The following is a 14085-nucleotide window of genomic DNA, read 5'->3' as shown; positions in this document are numbered from 1 at the left end:
TTCCCTGATATGTGATAAAACTGAAAGAGGGAAATATTTGAGTGTGAAAGGAGCAGTGATAGGAGTACTGTTGAAATAACTTTCTAGGCCCAAGATGGCGCTGCTCCTGCCCAGGATGGCACATCAGCAAACCAAAACTTAGGTAACTTTCCTATTCCTATTAATGTTGTGTGTGACCAGAAAGATAGAATATAGTGTCAGCCCATCCTCGAATGCTAAGCCAATGCTGGACTCTATACTTCTTTCTTTATTCCCTCCTTCCCCAAACAAGTTTGACTACGGGGCCCCAGCAAATCAGATATTTTCTACTTTTCTTTGTTCTTTGTTCCTTGTCCTATAAAAGCTTATTGCCTCCCACCCCATTTTTCAGTTGCCTGGACCCCGGGGAATGGAAATTGCTAGCTTTAGGAAGTGTTACATAAAATGTGTATCATCTAAATTGTCTTCTTTAATCATTTTAAAACAACTCTGTGTAAAAATACTCTCAAATGTTATTTACTGGTAAGGACATTCTCTGATTTAATGACCTTCTATATAGAACAAAGCAGCAGCAGGTTTGGTAGGTTACTGGCCACTTGGAGGTTGCAGGTGGAAAAAGAGAGTAAAGTATTGGGTTTTTTTTTAAATTTTTATTTATTTATGATAGTGTGAGAGAGAGAGGGGCAGAGACACAGAGACATGGGCAGAGGGAGAAGCAGGCCCCATGCACCGGGAGCCTGACGTGGGATTCGATCCCGGGTCTCCAGGATCGCGCCCTGGGCCAAAGGCAGACGCCAAACCGCTGCGCCACCCAGGGATCCCTAGTATTGGGTTTGTGATGATGGTGGTTAAACTATATGCATTTACTGAATTGTGCACTTGAAATGCTAAATGACAGAAGTCAGAGAAAGACAAATAAATACTGTACAATATCACTTATTTGTGGAATCAAATAAATGGATGAATGAATGAATACATAAAGTGAACTCATAGACACAGAGAACAGATTGGTGGTGGTGGCCAAAGATGCAGGGTGAAAGGTAGGCAAAAGAGGTGAAAATAGTCAAAAGGTACAAACTCTCAGTTTTAAGATAAATAATCCTGGAGTTATCTTGTAGGGCATAAAACAAAGTGGATTCTATAGTATGGTAGATCACAACTCAATTGAGTAATTTCTTCTTCTTTTCTTTCTTTCTTTTTTTTTTTTTTTTAAGTAAGCTCTATGTCCAATGTGAGGCTTGAGCTCATGACCCCGAAATCAAGAGTCACATGTTCCACCAACTAAGCCAGCCAGCTGCTAATGACTTTTTAAAAAATAATAGCTTTGAATTGAGAGAAGTGGAGCAGGAGTCACAAAATTTGGAATCCATTTCTGGTTATACTGTCTGGTTACGTGGACTGAGCAAATTCACTTAAAATTCCTTAAAGAAAACGAGTTGTTGATATCTGAGTCTTAAAAAAGTTAAAATCAATTAAAAAATAAAATACATAGAAGCAATAAATTTCACCCACAGAGAGAAAATTAAAGCTTTTTAAGAAAAGCAAATGGCCAAGGAGTTTATAAAAAACAAATATCAAGCACTGGTTTAAGATACGCAAATTCAAAGAAGGAAGGAAAAATTTTTGATTATCAAATGAGCAAAGATGTCAGTGAGACAAGTGCCTTTATTTCTGAAGGGCATGTATATAGAAGTGGAAGTCAGTTTGGTAACTTGACAAATAGACATATTTGTTATGTCTATTAAGTATCTTAAGTTGTCTATTAAATTATCTATTAAGTTGTCTATTAAATCAAGTTACCATAAAACATTTGTTTTGTATCTCTGCAAAACCAATTTATCTTATGGAACTATCCAATATCCTCCCAGAGATTTAGGAATAAGCATATTCTAAATAGGAATAATTTCAAGAAATTTAGACAGGTCCTTTCCAATATTTATGTCTTTGCATGTTTCTTCATTTTTCTTTGTACATGCATTGGAATATGCGTGTGTGTGTGTGTGTGTGTGTGTGAGAGAGATAGAGAGAGAGTTATTTTGGGGGTATGGTCTTTAGAACAATGTTGAACATAAGTGCAATACCAGCTGAATACAAATAATCTTGATCCTTTTCTTTAACAACATCTCAAAACTATCTAGGAGTAGAAAAAAAAACTAGACTTATTTTGCTAGAACTTTCTCTTAGAAACCCCGAGGAAACATTATATTTAATGATAGAATACTGGAAATGCACAAGCTGTGCCTACAGCCTTCCCTTGGAATCTTTAAAGCCTATATTGGGAGTCATGATCCTTTCATTTGTTCAAAACTTGTTTATTCATGCTCTTTGCTTTTCATTATTCAGAGTTACCAAAGAACATTTGTCCTTAGCGTTATGTTGGTCTCTTTTATTAGTTTGAGAGGCAATACCATTTTTGGATGTTCCAGGAAGGTTTTATTGTTAATTATTTATATATTTATAATAATAAATAATAATGTATCACACATATTATTTATTTATTATTTATATATTGATTATGATGATGATGATGATGACGATGGATTCTTATCTGTCAAAAAGAAAGGGGGAGGAAATTTGCACACCACCTGCCTCTGAGCCTGGTGAACTTTGTCCTCCGGGGTCGTCTTCACCTTTGTAATCATGAGGCTCACTTCCTCACCTCATTCTTGTCTCTGCTCAGGTCTCATCAGGGTTTCCTTCCCAGATGGCCCTGAGTAAAAGAACGTTACTCACACCCTGGCAGGCCTCACAGCACTTAGAGCACTGCCTGAGAGTAGAGTATACATCACATTGTTTTTATTTTCTGTCTACTTATACTAGAATAAAAACTCAGATATGTGATAACTTTGCTCTTTAGTTCACTGATAAACTGTTCTGAGAATAGTGTCTTGAAGAGAGTTAAGTGCTTAATAAATACTTGTTGAAAGAATGGATCCTTGCAAAGTAAAAATCACCTAGAGGGAGTGTAGTGAGAATAAGAATTAACTGATTATCTCTCTGCAGCATCATCCTAAGTGATCTAAAACAGGTGAGTGGGGTCTCCTCAGAGTCCCTGATTTAGTTATTCTGGTTTGGGACCCAAGAACTTGCACATTCTAGTAAATTCCCTGGTAATCCTCTTTGGGCTGCTCAGGAACCCACAGACTTTGACAATAATGAATTTAGAAGAACTCCTGGGGTTAAAGACGTCTATTTTGACATCATTCAAAACTGTATTTTTTAAACAGATAAATTGTTCAGATTTTTTATTAAGTCAATTCATTTTCCTTCTCTTTACATTGCATTAAGAATCAGGAATAATTTGGGGCACCGAGTGTCTCAGTCAGTTAAGTATCTGCCTTCAGCTCAGGTCATAATCCCAGGGTTCTGCTAAGCAAGGAGTCTGCTTCTCCCTCTGCCCCTCCCCCTGCTAGTGCTTTGTCTCACTATCTCAAATAAATAAACAAAATCTTAAAAAAAAAGAATCAGGAAAATTTATCCTAGATTGTAATTTTTGTACTTCCTATTAAATATCTAATTAAACAAATATTATAATGGTAATCAGGACACTAGAGTCAACTCTTAAGTCTAATGAAGTCATTATATATATAATGCTATTTTTACCTGGGTTCTGATTAAATTATCTTAACTCTTGGTAAAAGAGTCCTGTCTTGAACCAGTATTAAAAATCTCTATTGAAGTCAAAAGTCTGTATTAAAGAGGCAAGGAAACTAAACCTGCTGGCCTTTTCTTAGGCTCACTTAACATAATCTCATTTTCATGCTCAGCATGTCCCTATAGGTTTTGGAGCAGTGTTTGAGCTTTCCACATGGAGGAATTTTGGTTCTGAGAGGCTGCTTGCTTCTTAAACTCACACAGCTAGAGTTAGAGCAAGAAGTCACAGCAATCTCAGATAACAGTGCCTCCCTGGACAAACAGGATGGATTTTGTTAATGTCTTTCAAATCCATTCAGCCATGGAGAGATGGGACAGAAAGGAAGTTCCAAGACAGAGAGGAATGTGAAAAGGTACCTAATAAATATTTTGTTGCATGCAAGTAACTCGGCATGAGAATGAAGTCATGTTAGTCAATGAGTCATAGGTTCAGTAACAGAAAAAGTGATAAATTCAAATAGGGTTTTAACTTTCCCTGTACCCTTTCAACAGTCTTGAAATTCAGGGCTGAGCCCTCCTTCCTTCTATTATATGGAAGAAAGGCACCTTAAGAAAAGTAAGACAGACAAAGAAACCAAAACCCCCAAGTACATCACCTCTCATGTGCAGAAGTAGTCATTGTTCAGGTGTATCTGGATGTGCCCATTACTCAGCCTCATTTCCCAAAACAGCCCAAGCTGCAGCCACACTAGACTACCGGCCACTTTCTCTCCCCGGTGCTGATGTCATGTTTTTCTTTCCCCCTGTAATACCATCATCTGTCCTCACTGGATAGATCTTGTTAGTATTTTTGTTTGCTTACTTTGCTACGTCTGCTTTTCCTATCATTCATGAAAAGGAATATAATTATTATTATTTTTTTAAATCTTGAGGCAATTACAACTTCTAATAAATCTCATAAAGTTGTAGTGCCCTAATTCTTGATTTATAGTTCTTGTTGCATTTTCTGAAGGCCACCTAAAGCTCTGTGATACTCCCGGCTTCTGCTGTCGCCTCCAGGCTAGGAACCCATCAAATCTCCCAGGCAGCCCATGGGCTGGAGAACATATTGGGGCAGGGTCACCAGAGCTGACTGGTCTCAAGAGGGCCGTGGGTATTTCAGGGGACTTCCACCCTGTGTGCTGCATGTCACCAGGCAACCTTCTCTCATATCATTGAAACAGTATCCCTAGACTTACCTTCTTCATTTTTCACATATAAAGTTCTTTTGATCCTTTAAGATTTAAATCAAAGTGTCTTTTCATTCTAGATTCTAGAAAGACCTAGATTTTCTTTCTGTAGATGTAAGTTCCTTTCACTTACCCCATTTTATTAGGTCATAGAGCTGTCATTTATATCAATGTCTACCTCAGTTGATATTAAGAAACTTTAAATCGGATATAGGTCTATCTCTTATTTTATCCTTTTATAATTTCACAGAGCAACTTCCTGGGTTACATAATAACATATACACCAAATAGGACAGATGTGTGACCCAATATCATTCTAAAATCATATTAGTTGATGCTTTTGGATTATGAGTATCCAAAATTATATCTGCCTCACTTAATCTAAAGAAAACTGAAAGTTAAACTGTATTATAAAGTATCTGAAAACCATTTTGGTGGATCAATTCTATTCAATCTGATGTAAAATGGAGCAAATAAAAGTCATTATTTTTTATATCTGTACTATTTTTTTTAAAGTAGGACATCCCCCAAACTAGGAACAGAGTCAGCTTCTGACATTATTTAAAAGACAACAATACAGTATTGCCTTTCTTAGCTATTGATTGTTTCTTTCTTTTCCTTTCTTTTTTTTGTCTTATACTTGCCATCTTTACTTACAGCTCAAAGATGGTTATTCACATAACATCTTAATATATCCAAATCCCAAAATAATATTGCCTCTAAGACACATATCATGTTATAATAAACTAAGTGCCACAAAATAAGAGATATTCTAATACTGTATTGAAAAGAAATTGTTTTGAGCTCTAAGTTCTTAAAGAACAAGTAAATGCGTCTGCCTATAATTTTCAATCAGTCACTCTATTGTTCAAAGAGGTAGATGACAGTATAAAAACCCTGTACGTATTTTATTCAGAAGAAGAAAAGGAACATAAAGAATCTGAAGCTAAGGTAGGCTGACAGGTTGATTTAGTAGCACCAAGGAACTTGCTGTTTTTCAGTCATAATTACAATAGCTCTATTATATAACAGAACAATGATTTCAAAGATTTATGATAAACATGTGCGTGAGCAAAAATGAATTAATAAATTAATTAAGAAAAATAAAATCCTTTCCAGTGTTCTTACTTGCAGGTAGATCTTGCATTTTGGGGATATGAAAATGCTCCTTGAAGTGCCTCAGCTTATCTTCTTCATCCAGGCGGAGGGCAACCCTCTCATCTGTTGGGTGACATCTAAGTTCAGATGCAATGCGTTGCACTGTGTCAGCTGGTAACTCAAGTGGTAAAGGCTCCATTACAAGTTATTTCTCTAAAAATGAAAAAGAATTAAAAACAATTTAGCCACCATCCTTTTTTTTCTGCAGAAAATTAACCTTTTAGGTAAAGAACCTTTTGTCTTAAATAAGAGTCTCATCTTCCCAACCTCAGAAATAATGTAATTACTCAAACAGCACTAAACTTCATGTTTGAGTTTTACTCACGTTTGAAATAAAGAAAATGATAGTAACTTAGAGATGTTGAAAGTAATAAATTAGGTAATGGTTGTCAGGACAGAGTAAGATCATAATAAATGTTAGCTCTTTTCATTTTTATTTTTTGGAAAATGGATCAAATTAGTGACTTTCAAACACATATAAGTTCATCACCTTTTCCTCTAGATGTCTTATGAGGGGGAAAAATAAGGATGCTTTTGTGAAAAGTGCCCCACCTAACTTGTCCTTCTCCCTGTTCTACTTCCACTCCACTATTTTAATCCCAGTGGTTCTTGTATCATAGTTTTAGAATTAAGGAGATATATATAATAGAACCTTAATAAAGTCTTTATTGTGAATGAAAACAGTATTGATAAAAAAGTAACTTTACCTTAAATAATGTTAATAATTTTTGTCATATGAAGACCAAAGAGCTCTTCCTGTTACTGATAATGAAAAACTTATCTTTCAAAACTATACATTCCATCTTAGAACAAAGCAGGACCCTGTAATATTCTCTGAAACTACATTTTGCTCTGTTTAATCATCATTTAAAATTTTTCACAATTTTGGAAAGAAAACTTAATTTTCTGGAGGGAAAAAGTAACAACAGAAATTTAACTACACATTCTTAAACTTTACCCAAACTTTCTTTATATTGATTTATTTCTATTTCCTGAAGTTTTAGTTTTTTTTGAAATTGAGAAAGAATAGTATTAGAGAAGAAAAATTTTCTCAGGTAGCTTGATCTACAAATTCATACTTTTGTGGCTCCACTTACACACCCCTCCATTACTCCAAGTACTTGTTGAACACCAACCATGTAGCTCTAAGCACTCGTGGAAGAGCAGTGTAAAAGATGGAGTATAAGTAATAAATTTTTAGAGTTTAATTTTTAGTGGAAAAGGGAAAATATGATTAAACAACAGAATTTCAGAGTTTCAAGAGCTGTGAGTAAAAAAGAAAAAAAAAGCAGAATAAAGGGATAGTCAAGAGGATATGGAATGACTTCCATGGCAAGGGCGAGGGTACCTCTCTGAGGCAGGGATATCCATGCATATCTGAATCATATTATGGATCAAACGTGTGAAGAACAGGAAGAGATGACAGAAAGTAGAGAGATCCTGAGGTGGGGATCGGCTTGGCCTGATCAGCTAAGGCACTAGGGAAGTATGAGGCAGGGGCAGAATTATGAAGAACTTTGAAGCCAGAAAGGAATTTGGATATTTTTCCAAGTTTAGTGGGAAATTGTTGGAGTATCTTGAGTAGGAAAGTGATAGGATGTAATTTTACATGAAATAAAAATCACTTTTTCTACTCTCTGATGAGTTAGAAGGACTTGAAAAAGATAGGCAAATTCAGGCTATCTTAGTGGTCCAGGGAAAAATGATGGTGAATTAAATGTGATGAGGAAAAAAGCAGAGAAGTGTGTGAATTCATTATATATTTTTGGGGAAAGGTAGATAGATTTTCTCTGGTGAGGGGTCTGTGGAAATAGGTTCAAAGTAGTGAAATAAGAAATACTTAGAGAAGAAACATTTTAAGGGGGGAAATCAAAGTTTTATTTAGGACACAAAGTTTGAGGTAGAAATAACAAACTGGCTATTGGATGTTTAGATATGTAGCTCAGAAGAAAATTAGATCACAAGATATAAGCTCGATATTTTCCATCTCGTAGACTATACTTAAAGCCTAGAAATCCTGAGAACCAACTAAAACTAACAGAGATGAGGCTCTCAAACCTCAGTTCAATCATCTACTTCTACTTACCACCCTCCTGTCTCTCACTCTGACCATCACACTTTAGGCAATAAAGAGTTGCACATACAATGCCAGTAAAACAAGCATACTTCCCATTCTCTAAACGTGAATTCTACTTATATATCTGACCTCTTCCTTTCTCAGTTGCCAGTGGTCTCCCCTGGTAAGCTATTCTGTACATTCTCAAATAAGGATACTGAGTTTGATCTGAGCATGTTTTTAGCTTTGATGCCAATAATAGCTCCCAATTGCTCCAATCCATGTTTTTGTACAAAAGTCAATGATTTCAACATTGATGTTGGTTGTTCTTTCAGTTTCTGACCATACTAAATTATCTGCCTCTTTCATGAAACTTTCTATCTCTGATTTTTCTCATGTCATTTCCTTTGCCTAAAATGTTCTACTTCCCTTTCTACATATTTACATCCTATTCCCCTTCAAAGCCCTAGTTCAAAGGCTACCATTTCCCCCTCTCCCCTGAGGCCCTCATGTGTCTCAACTAAAAGTAGTTTTTCCCCCTCTAGATACCTGTAACAGTTAAGAGTACACCTTTACTCATAAGTAATGAATCCTGCCAGACACTATTATTTTTTTAGATGCCTTTTATGGTTGGGAAAGCTGAAATATGTTGCCATGCCTACAACTTGATTCTGCCTAGGTTCCACCTATTGCCTTCTGATGAAATAATCTGCCTTTTGAAAAAGATGACTATGTCTCCTCCACCTGACATCATCAATTGACTGGTTACAAATTATTAGATGTCTCTTAGATACTTGACCCACTGGAGACAATGCACTGTGTTGTCAATGGTCTGTGAGTGACTTGCTGTGAATGCTTTAGCCAAACAATCATGATGGTGTTTAGCTAAGCATCTAATCAAATTCTTCCAGGAATCTTAGCTATGAGGTACAGATATTTATTCAATTTGAGACAGGAGCAAAAAATTTTAAACATCGTGGAAAGCAATGATAAAATGGTTGGGTCTAGAGGGAGTATTGTCACAAGCGACTCATTTTTTTTTCAAAGTCAAACAGAACCACTGATTGTTAATATGAAGTGATTTCAGCAAAATTAAGAATCAGCTTAGTTATGCAATGGCAGGGGATGAAACAGCTCTGTCTCCTGAAAGGTGACGGGAGCAGCCAGTCTGGAGAGTCACTGAATCCTTCCATGCAACAAAGTGTGTGTAAGGTGGAAGGCCACCTACGGAATTGGCTGTCCTGAGAATCCCATGAGTTGTCTTCTGCCTACTAAGTGTGTTTTTATTATAAACCCATTACTTATGGTGGCTTAATTGAGTTGCTAGTCTACCCTACTGAACTATATATATTCTACCTGGAGACCTAAATCTTGTTTATCTTTGTAGCCATTCCATTCCTGAGCAGTGGTTTTTAGGGAGAGTGTTCTCCTAAAACATCAACTTAATAAGAATGCACAAAATAGCTTGATTTCACACAATTGATGACTATTCATAGAGGGATACCCTTCTTATGCCAATCACATGAAAATTAATTCGAAAAACATTTTTAATGAGACTAAGAATCAAGAGATCTTGCCTTATATCTAGGAATGTCTCTTGAGAGTCAGAACTTTGAGGGTTCATTGATCTTGACTGTAAACTCTGAATGGGTTCCCTACATAAATATACAAATTAGTTTGCTACCATCATATTTCCACATAAAGTCCAATCTTCTTTACTTAAAGTTATTCATATTAATTCTTTACCGTTTTTGTATTTGTTTCTTATTTAATCCGTATAGCAATCTTGTAGGATCGGAATAATTTTCTTCCACTTCCAGAATAAACTCTGGAATCAACAGTGTAGAACAAAAAGATAAGAGAAGGATAAGAAAGTCCACTGTTTGGGACTGCACTTCACTTGAGGAACTGAGTCAACCATGCTCATCTTTGGCACGGCATGTGGGTAAAATGTACAAACAGAATTCCTGGACCTCTTATTTAATTTTTCCTTTTATCTTTCCTCATGATTTTTTAAAAATATTTCTTTGGCTCGTTATCTCTTTTTTTCCCTAACTTCCTTCTTTATTTTTCAGCTTTGTACTCCATCTGCAAAATACAGCAGGCATGAATCTATCTACTCTTAGTAATCAATCCTTCCAATCCAGTCCCAGCCAGGCAAAGGTTAAAGAGACTGCTCCCACTTGTGGGCTTGTCACACACAGCCCAGAGGTCACAACTCACCTGCACTGATAGTTAGATATCTGCTGGTGAAATAGTCTTTTGGGGCAAATGCACCTGGTTTCACCTGCCAAACTGCACAGCAGAGACCCAAAGTGAATACAGTCCTCAGTGCCCACAATACCAGAGTGCTCTCACTCCAGGGAAGCAATGTATTAACTCATAGTAATTGTTGCTTCATTCTGCACTCACCCTGCTAGCTAAGACAATCAATGTTCTACAAGCCATAATTCTATGCCTTGTGTAGGTTTCCCATTTCCAAATAAATTGACATGCTTTTGGGCACCTGAGTGGCTCGGTAGGTTGAGCATCTGCCTTCTGCTCAGATCATGATCCCAGCGTCCTGGGATGGAGCCCCACATGGGGCTCCCTGCTCAGTGGGGACTCTTCTTCTCCCTCTTCCTCTACTCCTCTTCCCTGCTCATGCTCTCTCTCTCTCTCAAACACATTTTTTTAAAAAAATTGGCATGCTTTTATTTTGAGATAAAAAAAAGGCAATCCAAATTTTAAAAACTCCAAAGTTTATATTTCACATATTTAATTTTAATTTTGTTAAAAAGATGGGTATATATACACATTTGTTCTTAGGCAAGTCACCTAACTTCTCTCTGCTGCATATTATATAAAACTGAATTCTACTTTCTTCAGAGGATCATGGTTAGAATCAAATGAAATTAATTAGGTAAACTCCTTTATAAAGAGATAAAAGATATGCTTATAATACCTTTTAATATTAATGCCTTGTAGTGGTAATTGCCATTTTTACCCTAAATTGCTTTTGGAATTTTTGTAAATTGTGTCTGTCAGTTTTATTAGGCAGCTGTAACTTTATAGCTAAAACTTTTATAAAAAAATTGGAATTCAGGATCTTCTAGTCACCTGTGGGTCTAAGTTTAAATAGTTAAATAAATGACTATGAACACTCAGTGGTTAATGTTTACACAGTTTCAGGTTTCATGCCTGAAATGAGCAGATTATACACAAGTTCAAAGTTTAGAACCTGGCAAGGCAAACTATAAAGAAAATGCAAAGCTTTTCACTGAGAAAGGAAACATCACTTAATACGTGCACACTGAGCAGTATTCTTTACATTATTGTTCACTGTGGCAACTGTATATTTCATATCAAAGATTATATGAATTACATGTTGAGCAGCACATTAATAAGATCAGCACGTTTGCTCTGTCACTACCTAAAACACCCCACCCTCCTCAAAACAAAAGCAGAAAAGGAAAAAAAAAAAAAAACTTTTTCAGCTATTTAAAAAAGTATATCAACTTTCCATTCTTAGGCAAATATTTCATAAAAAGAAAGAGGAAGAAACTCTGCTTAGGAAATAGACATTTTCACTTCTCAAAATATTGAAGGTGACTAATAGTATCATACGACAATGAATGGCCAGAAAACATAGTACCTAATACTCATGTAGAGATCTGATTTTTTTCTGATCTTACCGTTTAACCTCAAGTAACTAAGAATTAACTTTAATTAGCCAGATGTAACCATCTTTTACTAAATGAATTGCATAGTGCTATTGACAGCAGTTCTTCTTCACTCCATTGGTCAAGTTCTCTTTATTTAACCCAACATATTAAAGAGGGGGGAGGCATTAGGAGATTGTGACATTTCTATGAAGACAATTTGGAGGAATAAAAAGAGAAGAAACTGGTAGAAGAAACCTCTAAAACATTATAACAAGGATTCTAGCAGAGAGAACTTTCCTTTGGAAAAATCACAGACTGTATATTGGTGTACAGAGTGTATTGTCAGCGTCTCTGTGCTTACCAGCTAGGTTTCCGATGATGTGGTCCACAGCTTCCAGTCTCCTTTAAAGAAGAGAAATCTCTTAGGATTGCTTTAAAAACTTATAGGTCAGAATTCAGTGTGAGAAATTCAGGGTACTTCTACTCAGACTCCACCCAGTGGGGAATTTTTAAGCTAACTTTAGTTCCGCCCATCTCTTTAAACTGATAGTGAACCTCCAGTCACTGACAAGTATCTAAGCAAAATGCTGCTCTTACTCTCTTTCAAACACGTGGGGCTCCTTTGGTGAGCTGACTTCTAAGAAGCTCTGCCCTTTAGACTCTAAATATTTCCTTGCCTTCCAACTGCTTAGAACTTTGGGCACCTGAGCATATATCCTATAATGATCCTACAGAGTAAATACAACATCCTTTGTGTGTGAGCTGAACCAATGAGTTTGCCCAGAAGCCCAATTCCAAAGTTTGACTGTCTTCTTGCTTTAGGCTCTGGAACACACTAAGGACTTGGAAAGTTTTTTCTCAACTCTGGAAATAAGTGAATCTTGGATTTTGAGGTTATGCCCTGTGGTCAAATGCATTGTGAGTTTCCAGTCCAGAGGCAGAGTTTGATGTTTAACAGACGAACATTTATGTTTGTTTTATTTTTTGAAAGATTTTATTAATTTATTCATGAGAGATATATGTCTCTCATACATGTGAGAGAGGCAGAGACATAGGCAGAGGGAGAAGCAGGGATCATGCCCTTGAGCTTCCTTGAGCCAAAGGCCGATGTTCACTACTGAGCTACCCAGGTGCCCCAACGGATGAACATTTTAGTCAACAGTTTTAAAATAGGTTCTCAATTCTAGAATATACTTTATTGCCCAATGGGTACATTTGAAAAACTTCTACATTATCAATTTAGTCATTTACAAGACAATCAAGGAAGAAAGTGAGTTTGACCATAAAGTGGAAAGTAGCCTGGAAATTTCATGAATGCAAATTATTCCTTTGGAATAATGGTCTATTGTTCCACTTCTGTTATCTTTCTATGCTTATCGCAAAAGGCTTGGATCTTTGGGTGAATATATTCTTTTAGGTATAAAATCAAAGAGTAAAGAGTTTCAGAGATTGGGCCTGAATAATTGAATCCCTTTTGTATGCATGCCTTTGCCTTTTTGAGCACCCAAAATAGACCAGGTAAAGCCTTATTTGACTCAATCATCCCTACCCTGTGTTCACTGTATAATTCAGGACAATTTACCTAACCCTCCCTGAAGCTCGGATGGATCGGTACCCCATCTATCAAATGGACCTAAAACTGCCTTTCTCAGATTACTAAAATATAAAGCAAAGCATGTAGAAAACTAGAATACCAAGACATATAAGTCCGTAAGTGACACATTCTTTTCTTCACCCCAAATTAATCAGGCAAAAAGTATTACCCTCCAGTCTTCAAAAGAGGGAAGTAAAGCACATTAAATTAATTTAATACAAGTAATTGAACAAAGAAAAGAAAATATATTTTATTTCATCAATCGTACCTTTACAATAATCCTACAAAGTGAGTACGGTATCCTTATTTTATTAAGTTGAAAGAGTAAAACAGTGAATCCAGTCTGGATGTCTCAAATTTTGTATACTTTTTGGTTTGTTTATTTCTTGGGCTGTAAAAACTTTGTACGATTTGATAGGTTCTAATATCCAGGAAGTGAGCCTGGCCTGGAGTATGTATAATTTTTGGTAAAGAATCACACTCCTTTAACTACTGACTATGTATACAGATATAGAAATAGAGCTACAGAGATATCAAGGTCTTATTTTCTCAATGCTTTTTCTAAAATCTTTGATAGTAGTGTTAGAAACTATCAAAATATTAATCTGCCCTATAATAAGATTCCCTGCCATTCCCCGCACAGGAAGGTGATCTTGCCTGAAACAATCTTTTCTTTTCCTTTACTAGTAACTTTCTAGCCCCATCCTCCTTCTTATAAAAACTCCATTTTGTATAATCCCTAAAGCTCCCTTCTACTTGCTAGATGGGAGGCTGCCCAATTCATGAATCCTTTGATAATTCTAATTAGTTCTTCAAATTTACTCTGTTGGA

General features: G+C 36.2%; 1 protein-coding gene across 2 annotated transcripts in view; it reads right to left on the bottom strand.

Moving 5' to 3' along the window:
- LOC129495399 (kynureninase) overlaps positions 1–12176 on the bottom strand; it is a 113841-nt gene extending 101665 nt beyond the window's left edge. Inside the window, exons 1-2 of one of the 2 annotated variants that reach the window (XM_055302859.1) lie at positions 12022–12176; positions 5931–6113 (exon numbers count right to left, since the gene is read on the bottom strand). In XM_055302859.1, coding sequence (XP_055158834.1) covers positions 5931–6099 — 169 coding nt within the window. In that variant the 5' untranslated portion in view covers positions 6100–6113; positions 12022–12176. The remainder of the gene's footprint in view (positions 1–5930; positions 6114–12021) is intronic. The other variant, XM_055302858.1, reaches the window with a different exon arrangement.
- Positions 12177–14085: the final 1909 nt, after the last annotated feature.

Source organism: Nyctereutes procyonoides, unplaced genomic scaffold (genome assembly GCF_905146905.1).
Source record: "Nyctereutes procyonoides isolate TBG_1078 unplaced genomic scaffold, NYPRO_anot_genome, whole genome shotgun sequence".
In the NCBI taxonomy this organism is placed as follows: Eukaryota; Metazoa; Chordata; class Mammalia; order Carnivora; family Canidae; genus Nyctereutes; species Nyctereutes procyonoides.
This window is presented reverse-complemented; position numbering and strand designations above follow the sequence as displayed.